We start from the raw sequence: 20,803 nt of genomic DNA, 5'->3' as shown, positions 1-20,803 counted from the left end.
AGTGTTTGAATCGGCTTTGCTTGGCAGTATTCTCAAGCTTGCGGTCATGCCTGTTGCTTGTGCACATTTTCCTACCCAAATTCTTCCTTCCAGTTAACTTTGCATTAAATATGCTTTGATACAGCACTCCTTGAACAGCCACCCCTTTCAGTAATGACCCTCTGTGACTTACCCTCTTTGTGGAGGGTGTCAATGATCGTCTTCTGGACCATTGCCAAGTCAGCAGTGTTCTCCATTATTGTGGTTTCAAAGAACAAGAGATACCCAGAATTTATACTGTAGGGATGGTCATTTATTGAATGTTTGAATGAAACTCAAATGTAAATATTCTAATATTTTGAGATACTGATTTTTCACTTCCATTAGCTGTAAGCGCTAATCTTCAAAATTAAAACAAAAAAACTTTTGAAGTGTTTTACTTTACATGTAATGAATCTAAAATATATGAAAGTTTCACTTTTTGAAATAATTTTGAAACTTTTTCACCATATTCTAATTTTCTGAGATGCACCTGTAATTGCATTAAAGGGTTAGTTCACCCAAAAATGAAAATTCTCACCCTCATGTCGTTCCAAACCCGTAAAGACCTTCGTTCATCTTCAGAACACAAATTAAGATATTTTTGATAAAATCTGAGAGCTCTCTGACCCTCTGTAGACAGCAATGCAACTGCAATGTTCCAAGGTCCAGAAACATAGTCCATGTGACATTAGTGGTTCAACGGTAATTTTACAAAGCTACGAGAATACTTTTTGTGTACAAAGACAACAATAACAATTTATTCAACAATTCTTCTCCCCGAGTTACCATCTTCCGCTATTTTGGAGAGTACCCTAGAACGTAATCAACGTCGTAATCAATCAGTGTTTTTTACGTTCGGTAGACAGCGCACGCATGCTGAACGTAAACAACGCTGATTACATTGATTACGTTCTGGGTTTCTCTCCAAAATGGATCATTTTTAGACAATAAATATTCACTAAATTAACACATTAAATTGTAAAACCAGTCATCATGCCATCAGAAATTTGTTAATGATTTGATTAAAATAAAATTGTATGAGTTACAATGGTTTAATTTTTTTTCTTCATTTAACTGTTATTGCATGCTCATATGTTGCATACTCCATAATTATAAACCAAAGAAAAATTACTCACTCTCTCTCTGTTCACGTTCCTTTAAAATAGCGTCTAGCCATTTCTGCTTGTCCTCAGCATTCTTGGCCATGCACACAAACCACTTGTTTTTGGCCGTGTTGTGAATCTTCCAGCCATTGGTCACTGTGTAGTTGTTACTGTGATAGTCCGCTAGAAAGACAAAGTAAAAGAACACGAAAAAGACAAAACAGGTTAAGCAATATCCATCAATGCTAATAACACAAGTACACCAATTGAGGACTAGATCACACAAACATACACACAACACAACTATTACTTATATGGCATGCAAACAACTAAATACATTTGTTAAAGGCTGTTCACCGAGGGTCTACATAAATCAGATCAGATCATCTATCAAAATTGTTTGCGCCTTCAAAATAACCTTAAACAATGTGGAGGTTTCATTTCCGCTAAGATATCACTTTGTCAGCTTATAACCAAGGTTAAAAAGGTTCCCTCTAACCATTACTAAATGAGTTACTGACCCAAACACAAAATCTGACAGATAATAAGATTTTCTTAAACGATCTAGAAGCATTAACAATGTAAAAAGGTTAAACTATCCTATTAGTGTGAGAAATCGTTAAAGATGCATTTCGGCACATGGCACTTTACTCCCACCATTAAACCAAAGCCTGACAGGAGAGCATGTGTGTGAGTGAGGGGTTCAGACTGTTACTCATGGTCCAATTTTATCCCAGACCTGACAGCAGGTGAATTATGGAGAAATTAATGAGGTATGGAATAGGTAATGAGCAGTGGTTAATGTTGAAGTAGTATAAATAGATTTCAGAGCACTGAGAGGATTTGATAAAGGCTTTTAGCTCATATGAAACTGAAGAGAATTTATGGATAATCGTATTTGGCACACAAGTCTGGTTCAGTAATAAACACCACCTAAGCATTACCTGATTGTTTTCCAATTAAAACAATAGCTCAGTCAAAACAAGCAGATCAGACTGCCATGCTTTGCATGTGAGAGCGATAAAGAAACATGGAGTAATGTGAAAATATAAAAATTAGTTTTTTTTAAGGTTGCTGCATTGTCTTCCTGTTGCCACAAATGACATGCCATTTTATTACTGCTTCAAATGTGACTGATCCAATCAAAATTTAAGAGTCAGAACTATACATTTTATTACTTTTACTATTTTGAATCTTTTGTTTTTTTCTACTCGAGACATATTACATATTATGCCCATTACATATTATGGTGCTTTTGCAGTAAAGTCAGTCTTTTAATGTTAATTATTTACAATAAATAATCCTATCTTTTGGTTTTCCAAAAAAAAAAAAAAAAGATAATTTGTAAAATATTTAATATTTAAAATAAGAATATAAAATAAGAATAATATTTATAAATAAAATTGTATTTATTAATAGTTTTTTTTTAATTGAATATATTTTTCTGGAAATTCAAATACAAATGTCATATTAAAATAAGACTAAATTAATATTTATAAAATTATTATAAATGTATTTTAACATTTTATATAGCATATTATGTGAATTTCCAGCACAAAATATTAAATAAAATGACTGACACATAAAATTACTCAAAGCATGATATACGATTTTGGTCATAACACCTACCCCTTCCAATCATTATTCATCACTGGAATAAACTGCCTTGAAATCTCCCTTGAAACAAGACTGTAATCATAAAACTGCAATTAGGCCTAATATCTGAATTTCAAACTCATTATCTTCAATCTTTTATCTGTAATCTTATCCAATAAGGCAAAACACACCAGTTAAATGATGCATTTACACAGATGTGGAGCGTCATGTGACACAAACCCTGATAAACATGACACTGAGACTGAAACACAAAACACAGTCTCACATTGGCCGTATCAACTGAAGGCACATGTGGTTTAGGCTGGTACTGTGACAGCCCTATGGCTTGTTTTTCAGAAAGGTTCAGATGTTTTTCTTTGTGGCTCAGAGAAAAAGAGAGAGAAGTTGCACTTCCACCCTGCTACTTAAGGTGTGGTGAAAGACTAAGAGCAAAAGGTGAGAAGAGCAGCCGTTACTTCCCCTGAGAGTTTAATTTCATGCTCGCTCCGACAGCTGAATGGCACCTTTGACGAGAGCCCCTAGGCGGCCAGCGCAACAGAGGTGCTAAATGCAAAGCGCTCAATTCTGAGAAGCCCTGCGTGATCTTATCTTTAGGACACAGAGGCGCTAATTTCTACTGCATCAGCTGAAGTTCCCTTTAAATGGTTTTGTTTGTTTCTTGTGATGTTCATAAGTATCACATGGTGATCAGATGGAACAAAAAAGGATATCATACAGGAAACTCCCTTGCACATCCAAAGAAAGCGTTGCTTTGTACACTACCATTCAAAAAGTTTATTTATTTACATGATCAGAATCCTGAAAAAAATATATCATGGTTTCCACAAAAATATTAAGCATATTGTCATATTAAGCTGACAATAACAATAATAAATGCTTTTTGAGCACCAAATCAGGATATTAGAATGATTTCTAAAGGATCATGTGACTCTGAAGACTGGAGTAATGAGCTTTTAACAATAATAAATAACATTTTTAAACACATTAAAATTGGAAAAGTTATTTTATGTTGTAATAATATTTCACAATATTATTTTTAATGGAAACAAATGTAGTGTTTGTAATGGAAATAAATGCAGTGAAGAGCATAACAGACTTTTTTTTTAATTTAAAAATCTTTAAAACATGCACATTTGTGTGGCAGGATACAATAGTTTCAAAAACTACTTATCTGCACAGGAAACTCAACTGATTTGAATAGACTTTGAAGTTAGCATGTTGCTAAGCTAAAAATTCAATACTCTACACAGCATGAAAATACATACCACATGCAAAACACTTTAAAAGCACTAACAAACTCAAACCTACCAGTTCCGTCTTCCACATTCTCGACCTCCATGACCTCCGTGTTGATGCGGCCTCTGAACACGTACTGCGACCCGTTGATGGATTTCGTCCTTTTGGTGGATTTCTTCCCAGACACTCTGGGTTTTTAAAGAGGGAAAAAATTAGACCAATATTGTTTAGTTCCTACACATGATTCTGATGGCTGTTTCAGTGAAGTTTTACTAGGGATATCAGTAATCTACTAGAAAACATGTTTATGCACGTTTATGCAGATAGTTTACCTATATTACAGACAAGATTAATATAAAACTCAATAGCATCTTAAAGGCCTAACCGGGACTTCCTCTTGCAGTAGACTAGGAGGTTGTCAAACAGGAAGAAGACCCGTTCCTGGATGTTTCCAGCTGATATCTTCAAAAGGTTTCCTTGGAGCAACAGTTCGGTGCATATATCAGTCAAGTTCGTCCCCTGGAGAACAAAACAAAGGAACATTTGTATTGATTTTGATAAACATGCATCTTCACAAGTTCCATGAAAAAGAACAGTATAAGAGTTTCTACTATAAACATTCCATGATAAATATTTTATTCAGAAGTGATTAGCTGCGTATGTTCATGTAGCGGCAGTTGAAAAAAATCTATGAAGATTTATACATCAGTTTATTTGATCATCCATATTTTCAATAAGTGGACATTATATTTGCCTTTGTTTGCAATCTCCTTGTGTTTTATGACAGTGAGAAGGTCAAATTTCATTTAAAACAATTTTAATCTGGTCACTAAACCAGACCTTCCATCTGTGCCTCAGATAAGAGCGTCCCCTTTCTCTTTAAAGGGCCGGAGGAAGCCCGACAGGTTTTGGTAACACAGACTGTGTCCTGTTCAATATCCAGTACCATTAAAAATCAATTCCACTCTGACGCTGTGGTTCATGCTGACTCTGTACAGGATGTGATTTTCTATGCTTGGCAGGTGTGGGCGTGTGTGAGTGTGTTTGATAAGCAGACTCCATCTTCTCTGCTTAATCAATGGCGTGTCCAGACAGGTCAATTAGAGAGATGGGAATCTGCTTCCCGCTTGTTCTGCACTATTTACCTATAAAGGTGAAACTAAATGGAAACTTAATGCATTTGCTTTTCAATCAGACCCCCCATCCTGAAACACTCTATAACTGGGGTTAAATAAAGCCTGATGTTTAAGTCCTCCTGCTATGCTGTGTTAAATATTTAATGTTATCTGTACATGATAACAATATCTGAAGAATTGAAACCTTGAAGGAATAATTATGTATTTAATTATGTAAAAAATATTACAAAAATTTCTTGTACATTTTGTATTTATTCTTGTCATATAAATAAACAATAATGTTATATAAATAATGACAATTATATTTATTTATGGGCAGACTATTCCAATCCAGAAACTTTAAAATATGTTAAATAAACCCCATCTTGTCATGCTTTGCAGAAATCTTGAATATTCAGAGGCATAATAGGACTAGAAAATAACACAACAGGAGCAAGAATGCACTAAATGGTGAAAATTTTAACCATCTAAGCAACACTTAAGGCTCACTGCCAGCTATAGAAAACGCCCCACTTTTTACAACCACTCAGTACTGCATTATATATATAAATCAATAAAGAGGGTTAATGGACAGGGTACAAAGAGTGAGAGAAAGAGAGGATGGAGACAAAGTAACTATGGTATAGAGAAGATGATGGAAAAAAGGAGGTGGGGAGAGACAAGCAATGAAAGACGAGCAAAGAGAGAGAGAGAGGAGCGGAGTTTGTGGTGGCACACTGTTGCATGTTACACAAAACTAACAGATCTCTATAGTAACAGGCCTTTGTGTTAAAACTTCCTCTTCCTGTCCTAAGAAAATGTAATCAGCAGAGACAAGGCGACACTGATCCACATCAGTCCACATCAGTGATTCTTTCGAGGCTACGCTTAAAAAAATGCTCACAAACAAAGCATACTGTCAAAGAGGAACTTCCCTATGACAAAGAGGGTTTTTTTAAGAAACATTAAACCAAACTAATTTTGCTGCTCTGTTCCTTTAAAACCATCACCCAGGAAAAGGAAAACAAAGTGCATCGTTTATGACAATGAACAATCATGTATCTAACTCACCTCCCAGCCCTCTATGTGTGACTGTAATATCTCAAGAGCCTCTAGTTTCTCCATCTGTCGCTTGGTCTCGTTGATGTTGCAGCACACGGCTTTCATGGCCTGCAGGGCCTCCTCTACCGCGGGGTAATCTGAATGCTTCTTAGGGGTCCTCTTCAAAAGTTCCTGAAGGACAAACAGTAGATACATGCCTGTGTTACACAGCTACAACTATCTGCTGATATGCTTCAGATACTGTGCATAAGGGCCTATAAAGGAGTGTGCAAAGTCAATAGTAAATCAAAATTGACCCCATTTTATATGTTCATGATCTTACTCCCAAGCAAGACAATGACTTTGTAATTATAAATGTACACCATCGTTCACCAACAGTTCAATTGTTTTTTTTAAACAACTTTCCTTTCCTCCGATACCATCAAGGCCACACAAGTTACTGGATAATGTTAACCAATAACTAAACAGTAACACCCATTTAAAAAAAAAAATCTTAACAGTTTTTCTTCTTTCATTTGGAAATGTCACATTAATGAAGTAAAATGTTTTGCTAATGTCATTTCATGTTTAGTTTTAGGTTTGTTTGTTTGTTTGTCCTGTCATACACGTAGCTACTGTTTATCTATGGCTATCAGAATGTTGCAAAGTAGTATATATAGAAGAAATAATCAACTCATAATGCACTTGCTTGTAAATGGCCATAGTGGAAAAAAGGGAAGCTGTACCTTCAGTAGCAAAGGGTATTTACAGATCCTCTGAATGGGAGAGAGGAGATATCCCTCAAGAGGAACATCTGTGCTCTTCTTTCCTCCTAACAACATGAGATGCTGAAAAAACAAACACATGATCGGATTTGCACAACATCCCATTAAACTGCTTCATGTTGAGACTACAGTGGGTTTCCATAGAAAGCATTGCAAGGCACACTCTCACATCCTGGTTTGTACAGTAAAATAAGTTTGGGTATCACTTTTGTTCTGCCTCTGTTAAAGGCCGTGTACAATTTATGATAGACATTTGCATTTACCAATATTATATTTTTGTGATACTTTAATGTTCTGTATAAGTTTATTTTTGCCTGCCGTTATTGTGTAAGTTCTTATGTGAGGACTCTTATTTCGACGGGTTTCCACGAGCGACGCACATTAGCTAACAGGAAGCAGCAAACTCATGACGCAGCAAGCCTTGACATGTTTGTGACACATAAATGAATCCTCCTCCTTCTAAACCCTGTCGAAAGCATTGGTTGTAAATTCATTTAAATCATTAATCTGTCCAGTTTATATTTCAAAAGAGTATATTCAGTTTAAAGGTGATATAATCAAAGATGTTTGTGATTGCCGATCACAAATTGCACTAGCGCCCTGCATTGAGAATGCTCATAACTTGCTTCTGAGTTAGCGATGTATCTGTATACATTTGACTTGTTAAACTGATAAGTTTGTTACAGTTTTGATAATTAATTTTCTATATTTCTTTCATTTCATTTACAGTTTTACTTGGTTCAATGGACGCAGAGTTTGATTGTGTAAATCACACACTGAACTATTAAAGGAGCAAGGTGCTCATATCCTGGCTCTTGAACAGAGTTTGGCTTGCTGTTTATTTATATTACACGCTAGGAAAGCAAAACGGATAAAGAGAACAGTACAACTTTCCCTTCAAATTTTTTTTTTTTTTTTTTTTTCCTGTGACTAACTGCTCTAGCCACTAATGTTCATTTGAAATGATCATTAATGAAATCTGTTGCAGGGCTTCGTATGTGAAACTGATCTGTGCCAGGACGGTCACAGGATGTATGAGGGATCTTCATCAGAATATGATGTAATAAAATAGACTGGATTTTTTTAAAAGGAAAGGTGCTTACCAGCAGGAAAGTCCGTACGAGAGGGATCTTGTTAAGCTCCATCAGTAGTCTGAGTGCTTTCTCATGGTTACTACAGTACTCGCCATACACAGAGAAACGGTCCCTCTGCAGTGGCGAGAGGAGAGACAAAACACTTCAAAACACTCGTTAGTCAAACTTTCTCTCTTTTTTAAGACCCTCCAAACAGATTTATATCATTCTTTTGTTAGAAAGGACGTACATTTTTGAACATTCTGATTTATATATCTCATGTTCAGGTACAAAATTTGTCCCAGGCTGGCAGACCCTCTGATCCACACACAAAATTTTGTCCTAGACCCTAAACTCAGCTCATCTGGGAAATACTAAACATATAATAAACATTTTAATACATTTTTCATAGCTCAATACACCTCCTCCTATAAACATTCTCTCAAATACTGAGCTGCAAAATGACATGGGGGGAGATTTCAGGTAGTGAAACTGCTAGAGAAGCAACAAGGCACTGTCATTTTGCCCTACATTATTCGAAACAACACAGGAAGTGAAATCAAAGTGCATAGGTTTTGCCTAAAAGCCCCACCTTCTCTGTGGGGTGCAAAGCTAGGTGGAAATAGGAAGTTCTAAGCTAAAAAAGAAATGCAACTCATCTTCAGACATTTAAAAGTGAGCAATGCACTCTGTTAATGATTAAAGATGTGCACTGTTTACTTAAGAGTTTAAAGATGAGTTGATTTTATTAAAGTTTAATCCAAGCATGCAGTTATTAAAAACCATTTAAAAGTTTGGACAGCTAGTCATTCTTTATAATTATTATTTTTAAATGATCAAAAACTATCAAATAGCACAGATGAGAGTTTGAGTATTATGTAGTGACCAATAAATCATGCTTTTAAATAAATGCTGGTCCAACTAAACCTTCATAAAAACAAAATAAAAAATAAATTAAAATGAGTAGGGTCTGGCTAAAAAAAGTCCAGAGGAACTGTTCATCTGGATCAAATCAGGGCTGAGATGACAGTTTATTAAAAATGCATGTGGTGAGGGTAGGATGTCATTTATTCGAGCTCCACAGGAATAGTCAGAGTAGGCACTGTAACCTTGACGGGGACGCTGTGAATCCTGACGGATGAGGGTGCTTGAGGCATCCTGACAGAGCAGGAAACCAATAGGTATTCCACAGGCACTGTGTGGTTGGAGAGCAGTTTTGTGTTTCCCTCTTTTCTTTCACCTTTGACCCTCTTCATTTGTCTGTGCATGTTGTCTACATGAAGAGCTGTGTGTTTTCTATATATTTCTATATGTTTGTGTGCACATGTCTAGAGAGGGTTTGGCATTTGCATTAATGTGTATGCAGTGTGTGTATGCGTGTGTGTCAGTACTCTGGGGTTGGGCCCTCAGGGCTCCAGACCTCAGCACCTGTAATGAGAGAGTTTGGCAGCATCACACAACCTCATCCATGAACGAGGCGAACATCTGTCCTGGCATATGCTTTATAGCACCGTTCTTCCAAAAAACACACACACATACACACTGAGTCCAATTAAGAGGAAATTCACTCCAGTTTGAGGTAAAAACCTCCGAATGTTTCAGCGAACTTGGTCGAAGGTCACATACTGATGACAGGCCCCAAATGGCTTCTTGTGAGAACCATAGAAAGAGTTAATGTGCCAGAATTAATATGCATGGCTGACAGCCAACACTAAGGAATGAATTAAATCACTGTTCAAATCCCAAATCATCATTATTACCATATTTCCAGAGAGGGAAAGTATTTTAATTTATACAGAACTTTTTAAATGGATAAAGAGGCTAGAATTGTAGGCAGCAACGCTTTCATACAGTTGCAACTTTAATGCAAATTTAAGGCAAAATAAAATAAGCCTTTCAGAAACTGAAAAATGTAACAAACCAATTGACTGAAAATGGATCAAGATCAGGTGTATTGTTTTCTTAATGCGTCATGCAGTGATTTTGGACTGAGATCCAAAATAAAGTGGAGCAGACAGACCTTCTACTAAATCCCTAGAGCTGCTAGCTAACATCATTAAATACATTTTTTAGAAAGACCACAGGGAGGGCAGGTAGTCTCGGGGCTGATAGTATTTTGAGAGAATGGAGGAGGTAAATGCAGATCTAGGATACCGGGGATGATCCCACACTGGGATGCATTTGCATGACTAAAAACCCCAAAAATCATAATAAATAAATAGATTTCAGAAAAGCACTAGTTCAAATATGATTTAAAATGCAGTCTCATGGACTCACAAACTTGAGGAACACGCGTCCAAGAGAATGGTGTGCTTGGGGCTCAGGCTGCAAAGTGGCATTCAGAGTGGAAAGAAACTCATAATGGACTTCCAAAATGGACTCAATGTTGGAAAACAAGATCTGTATGAAAGGAAGAGATCGTTAAAAAAAAAACACTATTGTTAATCTAATGCAGTAACATTTTAAGTGTCCAAATATTTTGGAGCCTCTGTATATTTTCAAAATAATAATACTGCATGTAATATAGTGTGTGTGTTAATGTTTTTTTTTTTTACCTTGACCTGCTCTGGAGTGAGACATTGTTGGTTTTCTGAAGTCTGCCTTATTCTCTGGAGAAAAGCCTGTTGATTTACAAAAATAGAGAGAGACACAGAGGGGGAAAAAAAGTTAGTGTTTATACAAAGAATCACTGCGGTGTGAAATAAAGGTGGGGCAGATTTGTATGGTCGCCACACTTATGTTAACGTGCCAAAGTTGTAACACTTCCTGTAGGTTTACACCCTTCTTCTGCCTGTAACTCTGACTAGAGACTAAACATTCACCTTCAGCGACAAACACACGTGAAGCCAAACTCCACATACTGCACTGTCTACTGCAGATGGGAGAATAAACATAAGTGTGTCATAGACAAATTTTCAGAGGCTTTACAAAGAGATCTTAACGGCACTTTACCCTGCTGTGCATACAGACTATGTGCTAAAACTGTAGCACATAAAACTAAAAACTATCAAAACAAACACAAATAGAATTATAAATATCTTCGTCACTGATTTGCACAATTTTAGAAGAATCTCCCCCTGGAGAAAGACAGTCTGCCACTCACTGACTGTTTCTAATTCTGGCTCTGTAAAACACTTCTCTCATCAGCAGCGGCAACAACGGCAATGAAGTGATCTGCTAACAGTGCGCTCGACTCACTTCGCCCCAGTGTCTGTTAAATTACCTGTCACTCTGGCTATTGTCTCCGACGGTCTCCCACAGCAACACCACACAGCTAAAGACTTATCCTGAGCGGTTTCACCTTTCCTACCTCTGCTATTGTTGTTGTTTTTTTTTTTTATTCCATCTTTCTCTTTGATTCTTTTATTAGCATGTGAGGTGATTTTGTGCGTCAGCATAGGGCTGATTGTTTTGGTAGAAAAAACTCATCACCAGTCTCCATTCCTCTCTCATGGATTTTAAAGGCGAACAAGACCTTAAATGCAGGCCATCATGCCTCTTTTTCCTTTACCACATAACAGGACTAAAAGTTGGCTAATGAGAAGCACTCACTGTATCTCCTTCTGGCATCCTTCTGATAATGACAGACTAACTCTCGGTCACACTTCTGCATCTCTGGAAGACATTTAGGATGGCAGCTTATGCTTCTAAGAGTGTTTGTTTGTATAAACTCTCCAACACATTTAGCTGTAAACATCATGTGAAATCATATGCTTGTACTCAAGAAATGCTCAATTCTTAAAGGAAGAGTTCACCCAAAAATTTAAATTGTCATTTACTCACTTCTACTGTCTTAAACCTTTATGACTTTCTATTTTCTGTAAAACAAAAACGATATTTTTTGAAGAAAGTGTTTATTGTCTATACATTGTTTCGGATCCCATTGACTTTCACTGTATGGACAAAAGCAGTCTTTAACATTTGTCAAAATATCTCCTTTTGTGTTCTTCAGAAAAAAAGAAAGTCATACAGGTTTGGAATGACATGGTTTATGTTTAGCTAGTCAGATTTCCCAGAAGGGAACTGACACTTAGTGTAATATGGGTGGTGGTGATGATGGTGGTCCTGTTGTTCATTGCAGTTCCTGGCGGCAATGCGAGGGGCCCGTCCCTCAGGCGTGCGCTAATTTAATCTCTCATATGGCCCATCCACAATAATCCATAAAATGGTCATCCATGTGACTCAGCCCGAGGGGCTTGAGGAGTTATAGACAGGATGCGAATCTCCAAACCGCAACACACAAACAGAACGAAGGGTCAAGAGTAAAAGAAGTGTTTGCATGACATGGATGGAGTTTATGGAAAAGATTTCTAAATATCTAAAAAATATATATAAATTCTTGTTTCCTAAACCCCACCCCAAAACTCATGCCATTGGCTGAGTCAATGCTGCTTTGTTGGGATGGTCATGATGCTCAACAAACAATTTTAATAGTAGGGTTACATATAGCTGTCTCTATAAACTGGGATATGTAAAAATTGTTGCATTGAAAAAAGGTACACTACATTCACCTTGATGAGTTTGAGAGTTAGGCCCTTCTCTGGCCTTTCCCTGTATCACTCTCATGCTTACGTCAAAAATATCATGTAAATAAATACTACAAGGCTGCGTTGTGATTCCATGGCAACCGTAACCGTTTCTCTGGGCAACGAAGAGTGTGAAGTCAGCAGCAGAGGATGACAGGTGCAACTGGGGGCATGTGTGCAAAATGAAAAATTCATTCATTCATTCCGATTCAAAGAGGTACTGAGCTAATGAAATATTGCACATCAACCTTCACAAGCAATTTTGTTGTGACTTCAATCTCTTTCAGTAATCAGATGATCCTGCGTTTCATTTCAGCTCAAATAACCTAAATGAGAGGATGGAAACTCAAATGGAAACTTCAAGTGTGTGAGGGCTTCAGACATTACAGATGCAACTGACACGTAGAGGAGAGTGAGGAAAACGGTTAATTGCAAAAAAAAAAATCAGAAAATCTATCTATAGGCAAACCGACTAATTGTAAGCACTCTGATGTGGTTTACATATCTGAAGACTGTGACTGTCTGTTCTGTCCAGCTGGTAAGAGGGCCAGGGGAATAGAGTTACACACAGTAGAATAGCCACAGGCTATTAGATGTAGAAGAGCATGAATGTGTCCATATGTCCCCACAACGGAAACAAGCTGTTCGCTGACTCTTTTTCCCCCTCAATGAAATGCTTTGCCAGGAAACAGACATTATAATTTTGCCACCTGCAACACAGGCTGACCTTAACCAAACACTGACACTAATTCAATGACAGGAGCGAGACCTTGGCCTCTTGCATTTCAGGAAGGAAAATGCAGAACAAACCTTTTCCGTAACAAAAAGGCTGCTGTTTACCACACACAATACATCAACACTGTTCATTGTTTAGATGGTTTTCCTTTAAATTAGCACATTATCAAACAATGATTGTCATTGAGCTAGAAGGGTTAAAAAAAAAAAAAAAGACTCGGAAGCTTGCACGGCCTTTCACCCTTGTATTGAGGATGGACTACTGCCAAAAACAATATACCGCATGGAAACTGTGAAGTTATACTTGCACGCTGAATATGCACTCTTTAGTGCATCTGAGAAACCACAGCCATGTATGATGTCCACAGCAGTTTTTAACACCACACAGTATACAAATTCCTGTAAGCCCCTTTAAAACGCATGTGTATGGACAGAATATCAATGTAAAGTAAATTAACTTGTGGTGACATTATACGGCCTGTAGTCATGGCAATATCTTTCACAGCAGTGCCTTCTATAATGTGTGCATTAAAGAAATATGCGAGAAGCTCCATTGACAGTATCTGTGGCAAATCATTTCCCCATAAACATTCATGTTAAGTGCATTTTGTTTTGTTTGTTTTCACAATTTGGGAACAAGTTAGTGGAATTTAACTTTAATGCCTTAACTTCAACATTAACCCATATAATTTGTTCAAAACTGGCTCATTAAAATGTCAATTTTCTTAATTCTATCTCTCATTATGATAAATTCATATCCAGAATTGGAACAAAAGTCTATTTTGTTAGTCTGAAACTTAAACCGTGTCACAACCAACACAGTTTGTTCACACAGACATAAAAACTTATCAATAAGTAGCCATATTCAGAATAAGGAAATATTTTTTTATTAGGTGCAATAACTGTCCCCGGAATTCATTTTCTTTCTTTCTTTCTGAAAATATGAAGATTTATCTCAAATTTAATCTTATATTTAATCTTAAAATTAAATCACAATTTTATCTTCAATTTAACTAAATCTCAGTATGAACAACTATAAATAAAATACAAAAACATATCAAATACAAAAGTAGCTGCAAATAATGCACAAGATAAAATATCACAAAAAATAACCTACAACACCTTTTTTGTCCTTGTGCTAGGTTATACAGCTTTATACTTTCTTTTTTTAATTTTTGGAAGTGTTTTATACACATATCCATGAAAAAAATATATATATATTAGCAAAACAAGCAACGATATTTGCCATTATGACAGAGTAGAATCACTACAGTGTCTGCATCAAACTAAATTAGAAAGATCTAGAACAAAAAAAAAAAATTAAACAATGAAAATTAACAAGTGGGATGCATCAACTGTTAAAAACATTAAAGCAGGAATTCACCCTGCGGGGCATTTGTGGCCATTTTTAAATGGCCTATCTACGGTATTTAGATACTTTGGGTGACATTTTTGGACACTGATTCCAACCTGCAACATTAAATGTAAAAACTAAATGTAAAAACTTACAAACTGGATCCTTCAGATGCAACTTGGTTATATATACTAGATGCAACTGAGGTGCAGATATAACCAGCAGCAGTTCAGTTCCAACAATGGCACATGGACAGACCTTTCCAGAGTCTCAGAGCTAAGAGGAGGACATGAGTGAAAACCATTCACTTTGGTCCAGCACATCTCTGTCCTCAAGAGCCTGAAGAGCCTTTTCTGTCACACTTGCTTGCTCCTGGAGGGGTCAGACACTGAACAGCGATGGGCCACTCTAATGACCTCCTTTACGGCCTCTCTCACAGACGAGAGTCTTTCATTATCATGCAAACAGACACACCACTTAGTCCCTCTCTGATAAACAAACACTACTGCAACTTAATTAGCCGATATTAGCAATGCCAATGTGCTGCCTTCTGCCAGTAGCTAGTACGGATAAATAAAAACGTATTATTATTACTTGTGTTTGAAATAGTGCTTGCAATGTGCTTAACCTGACCTTCCATTTCCAGTGTGCGAGATGAACAGGAAGTAATAACTGGGATTTTTCACTCTCTTAACACATTATTTCATCAGAATACCAAATGTTAAGAGAAAATTTCAAGAAGATATTTGCATTACTGCAATTTGTGATGAGGTCATGTGACAAACAGTGTTGTTCTGTAATAATCTAGAATTCAACTGTCTGAAATGTTTATAGAGCCCTATGATTTCCGGGATGTGGAAAACAGACAAAATGGTGGAATCCAGTCATAAAAATGGAATTTACTGTATAATGCGGAATGTCACGGAATTTGCCTAATTTTGGATGGATAAATCAAGAGTAGGTCAGTACACACAAAATGCAATGTGGACTATTGAATATTGCATGTTCTGCGTGTCTCAGTGTGAATGAATGGTGCAGACTTGCGGGTCCGTTTAATACACACGTACTGAAGCATGCATGGCGCTTGCTGTGTTTTCGGCCTTTGCCGACTCAATATATGAGAACATGAACATAATCTCTGTTGCCACGAGAGTCACTTCATGAGCAGTTTAAAACTATCGTCATATATACAAACAGAAACCTAAAGGTTTTCACAGCAACCCGTCAAAATAAAACTTTGGAGAAAGTGTGACAGAAATATTACTTAAGGTAATGATAGTTCTACTATTACTACTAATAAAATTATTATTAAAACATTTTAAAGAAATATTAACCAGAAAATTATTTACCAGGATATATTTAGTAGTGCTGTCAAATGATTAATCGTGATTAATCGCATCCAAAATAAAAGTTTTTGTTTGCATAATATATGTGTATGTTCTGTATATATTTATTATGTATATATAAATACACAGAGTATATATTTAGAAAATATGTACATGTATTTACATTTCCATTATAAATAAATATATTTCATATATAAAAAATTTTTTTTTCTGAACTATATACATGCATGTGTTTGTATTTATATATACGTAATAAATATACACAGTATACACATATATTATGTAAACAAAAACTTTTATTTTGAATGTGATTAATCGCGATTAATCATTTGACAGCACTAATATTTAGCAGAAAAATTTACATATAAACAGTATTTTTAGATAAAGAAATCCAATAAATGTATAATATTTTTTATATAAAATCAATTAATTAGAGATGCTTTTGATTATTTATATTTAATGAAACCATTAGAATTAATAGAAAACAGAATTTGGTAAAAAAAATAAAACTGAATTTGAGAAAAAATGCCAAGTTTCAGGATTTAAATTAATTCAACATGCTTTTTGATAATAATAATAATAATAATAATAATAATAAAAAAGAGGTCTAGTAAAGTTAAAATGAAAAAAATAAAAAAATAAAAATAAATACGGAATCCAGAAAAATTTAAAATGGTAAAAAACTGAATTTGGAAAAAAAAAAAAATAGAATTTGGGAAAAAATAAAACTGATTTCATAGGGCTCTGTTTATAGTGGAATATTGGCTGCTGTTTCAGTATTCTAAAAACAGTATGAGGTGTAAAGTGTATACTGCAGTATACTTAAGTTAATATTTTCATTCTGAACATAGGCAACTTGTAAAATAGCTAGCTAATATTGAAACGTGCATGTTCTGTTTTAAGAGTTTTCAGGAAAGATGTTCTGGTTTTCACTTTCCACTGATTAGTAAATGCTGAGCGCAATTAGGAAATGAGAACCTTCCTCTAAAAATATAACCTTTTTAAAGAAAGAACACCCCCGAAATCAGAGCAATGGATGAACTGATGTGATACTTGTGAGGAAGGGAGAAATAAAGTTGAGTTCTCTTTACGAAAAACAAAAAGAGGAAGGATATGACTCTAGATAGGAAACGGTGTGGTGTGAAGAAGCTTTGTGTGGTCAGTGCAGAGAAATAAGGTACACGCATGCCAGTGCACTGCTAAAACAGAGAAACAACTTGAGGCAGTGTGGACGAATCTGGGCTCTGATAAACACAGAAGTGTAACTCAGACTTTCAAATCTAACACACTCACTGAGGTAGCGTTCAGGCCCAAAGACTTCAATCCTTTAGGGAGTAGTGTGTTTGTAGTCATTCTTGATGTGAGGGAAGTGAAGCCTCTGATCAGAGAGCAACAAAATATCATTTTACAGAGTAAAACATTGTGAATTCACACAATTATGCTGAAAAAGGTGAAAGTTTGATTGACATACTTTACTGTCTCACATCGCTGGAGATCTAACCCACCAGGCGTGCTGAATTTCAGAGTGACAGAAGGTCAGACATGGGCAACAAGCCTTTTGTTTGATGTGAAGCAGTCAGGCAAGGATGGTCAGACAGTAAGGTGGACCAAACCAGACTGGCCATATGCTGTCATGGACTTCAACCTCTCCCAACAGGACTGAGGGTCAAGAGCCTGCTGCCACCACTTCTGCCACCAGCAGACGTCGAGACTAGCACTGTTCTGGTTGACCTAGCAGAGCCAGGCCACAGACGGCGAAAGAAAGTGTGGTGGACAATCAACGTGTCCTGGGATATCAATTAGAATATCACTGAAAGCCACATCATGTAATGTCAGATGGTTCCCTGAAAACAATTACCTTGGTTGATTTACTTTATAGCAAAACAGTGGGTAGTCCAGACACTGAGCTATTTGATTTCTAGAATATTGTCTTATGTGTTACTGAGATCCTGTTTTTTAACCACATGCAAGTACATAAATGCACATGAAGTCTGTCACACAGGGCAAATACAAGGGCACTCTATTGAAATAAGGGACAAGTCTGGCTATTGCAACATGCTCTTTTCAAACCTCTGGTTGTGAAACTAGGGTAAACTCAGCAATTTCTTTAAACGAGACGGCCCCTCCAAATCATTGACTAAAACAAGTGGACAAAAGGCATAGCATTTGGGATTGTTAGCTTTGTACAAACCAATTTGTTGATCAAATCAAATCAAATCAAATCAAAATCAAATCAAAATAAATATAAATGTGTCAACAGCTGTGACCCAATTTTATGCAAGAATCTGTAAAATTCCGATCAAAATCAGCCAGAAAACATTGGTCTGGGTGAGCCTAAATTGCTTAACACCATAAGGGAAGCTACAGATCAAGAAAAAAAGCAGAAACGCAAAAGCATTAAGGCACACTTCTAAGCCTTCACTGTAGCATGTGATTCCTACTAATCGAACAAAGAAACAGAAGTGAGACATCTGAAAAACAGCGATGTGGCTAAACCTAAAGCCTACAGGTCACATCCTGGTCCAACAAATGATAATCAAATTATATTTTGTTCATTTAATCTTTCAAATAAAATGTAAAAATGGCCCATTTAAAGTAGTCATGAACTACCTGTTTTTTATTTTGTACTGTTCTCAGAGGTCCACTTATAAATGTTATCAAGATTTTTAAATCCAAAAACATCATAATTTAGAAGTAACAGGCTATTTTCTGTCCTGTTTTGTTTGAATAGGCGTGGCGGATTGTAGACTCGGAAGTAAACACCCACTGCTTAGATTGGCTAACACTTGTGTGTGTTTGACAGTCTACATCCTTCACAGATGGATACATAAACACAGTGACCACGTAATAAAAACGATTACTCACACTGTTACCCACGACATTATTGTCAGATCCAATATAGTCAGCACAACATCGTCTTTTAGTTTCAATCTTTTTGAAAATCCCACGTCTAATTGTGCCTTGTTTGTAAACGAATCCGTGGTAAAAATTAAGTGAACAAAAGACTGAGTTCTTACTGACGCAGTCTGGAATTTTATTAAAAATAAAGTTCATTCACTCTTTCTTAATGTTGGGATCAGAAGGAAGGCAATGCAAATACTGTTTTTTCCAACAACTTGGCACTGCACAGTGTCTTCTTGTCTTCAGAGCCATCTTTATCTTTTGGTTTCTGCGTAGACCTGCGCATTCGCCTCTCTCGTAAACACTATGCACAAATCAGTGGGCAGGGCTAAACAGACAGTGATGTCAATCTTCTTCTGTGGAGGCGGGGTTTATCCACACTATTACATCATAGAGTAGAACATTCCACAATCTGTCGTTTTGGCAGATTGCCTTCAATATAAGCTGTTTTTAGAGTAATGACAAAGTTTTGAGTTCTGAAATTTACAGGATGTTTTTATAGTACAATGACCTCTTATATGTCAAAACATCAAGAGAATTTTGGTTTATCAGTCATGAACCCTTTAAGGAGAATAAGGCCTATATAAAATAGTGTGAATTCAGGTAATTTTGCCACTTTTTACTTTTAAAAAACATGGGCAAATTTACCTAAGTTAAGGTCAGTATGGAACATAGCTGCTGGTTTACAGTTTTTAAGATCAGATGTTTAACTTACACTAAAATGCTAGCACCAAAGTGAACAATGTCGTAAACTACTAATAAGGGGCTGAGATGATATAAAACCATGTCAAAGTTCCCTTTCCCTTTCAAAGTTACCCTTTCTCCGTCAGGGTAAGACTACTGTATATTGACACATCAAACAAGAATGTTTCACATTTACACACATTTTCACATTTACAACCACAAATCATCTCCAGTCAATGCAAATATAGCATTCCCTGAATAATAGCAATATTGTTTCCAATAGCAACTCATCATTGCATGAATAAATAAAAAAAGTTCTAAATTCAAAGTATAGTATCTTTAGACTACAGTCTCAGAAAACTGAATGTGATTACTCAGCGTTCAGGCAGAAATAGACAGCAGACATTTCTGCAGACACTTTCCTAACAGTAAATTTGCCAGATAGTTGCTTTCATTCAGCAGTAATTCTACAGCAGCAACAATGAGGAGGGGTTTCAAACACACAACAATAAAGTGAACTCAGGCATTCTGGAAAAACTAGGACAGTTTGAAGGAAATACAATGCACATAATCAAAAGTTTGAAATAATAAAACCCAAACTCATCTGAATGTTCAGGATTCACCAGACTACACAACTACACAACTCTGTACAGTACAGTCAACAACTGAAATGACGGCATAACCAACCACCTTATTTTACAATGTGAAACACCAACTCTATAATATGATGTATTTCAGAATGGATTGGGATATTCAATGAACCATCAGGAATTGATTGGATTGTGAAAAGTGGGCGTTGCATACCAGAATAGAGTCAGATCAAACGTGTGTTTAATAAAACAATGTCTAAATGTCAACATTATCCATTGGCCTGTGCAATGTACTTGACATCGGCGGAAAAAGAAAGTAATTTCAGAAGAAGAACATTACAAAGAAGACATCAACTTTTCTCTTTGGAATAACATGTAATGCTGAATCACTCGCAAAAAGCCCAGGAACATGTAATGAAAGCAAATGTGGTCAATTTTGATTTCATGTTGACTATAAACCCACAGCACTATATGCGTCATTGTGACAGCTGAAGGTGCCTGATGAAACAAACTCACCCAGTCTGATATTATTGGTACTGCTAAGTGACAGGATATTGTTAACCTATAGGATGTCCACTCTGCCTTTGTCCAGGACATCCTTGGATATTAACTCACCCAGTCTTCCTCAAGTTAAATGTCTCAGCACATGTCAGGACTAACAGCATCCTGCCTAAAG

At 36.3% G+C, this 20,803-nt stretch overlaps 1 protein-coding gene across 1 annotated transcript in view; it reads right to left on the bottom strand.

Annotated features, from left to right (window-relative positions):
• LOC306847987 (phosphatidylinositol 3,4,5-trisphosphate-dependent Rac exchanger 1 protein-like) overlaps positions 1–20,803 on the bottom strand; it is a 67,841-nt gene that overhangs the window by 35,874 nt on the left and 11,164 nt on the right. Inside the window, exons 2-9 of the mRNA XM_079382270.1 lie at positions 10,547–10,612; positions 10,269–10,391; positions 8,022–8,126; positions 6,880–6,981; positions 6,164–6,325; positions 4,363–4,496; positions 4,050–4,165; positions 1,158–1,307 (exon numbers count right to left, since the gene is read on the bottom strand). Coding sequence (XP_079238396.1) covers positions 1,158–1,307; positions 4,050–4,165; positions 4,363–4,496; positions 6,164–6,325; positions 6,880–6,981; positions 8,022–8,126; positions 10,269–10,391; positions 10,547–10,612 — 958 coding nt within the window. The remainder of the gene's footprint in view (positions 1–1,157; positions 1,308–4,049; positions 4,166–4,362; positions 4,497–6,163; positions 6,326–6,879; positions 6,982–8,021; positions 8,127–10,268; positions 10,392–10,546; positions 10,613–20,803) is intronic.

The sequence above is a fragment of the Barbus barbus genome (genome assembly GCF_936440315.1).
Source record: "Barbus barbus genome assembly, chromosome: 28".
NCBI classification, from domain to species: Eukaryota; Metazoa; Chordata; class Actinopteri; order Cypriniformes; family Cyprinidae; genus Barbus; species Barbus barbus.
Note: the sequence above shows the minus strand (reverse complement) of the source record. Positions and strands in the feature narration are given on the sequence as shown.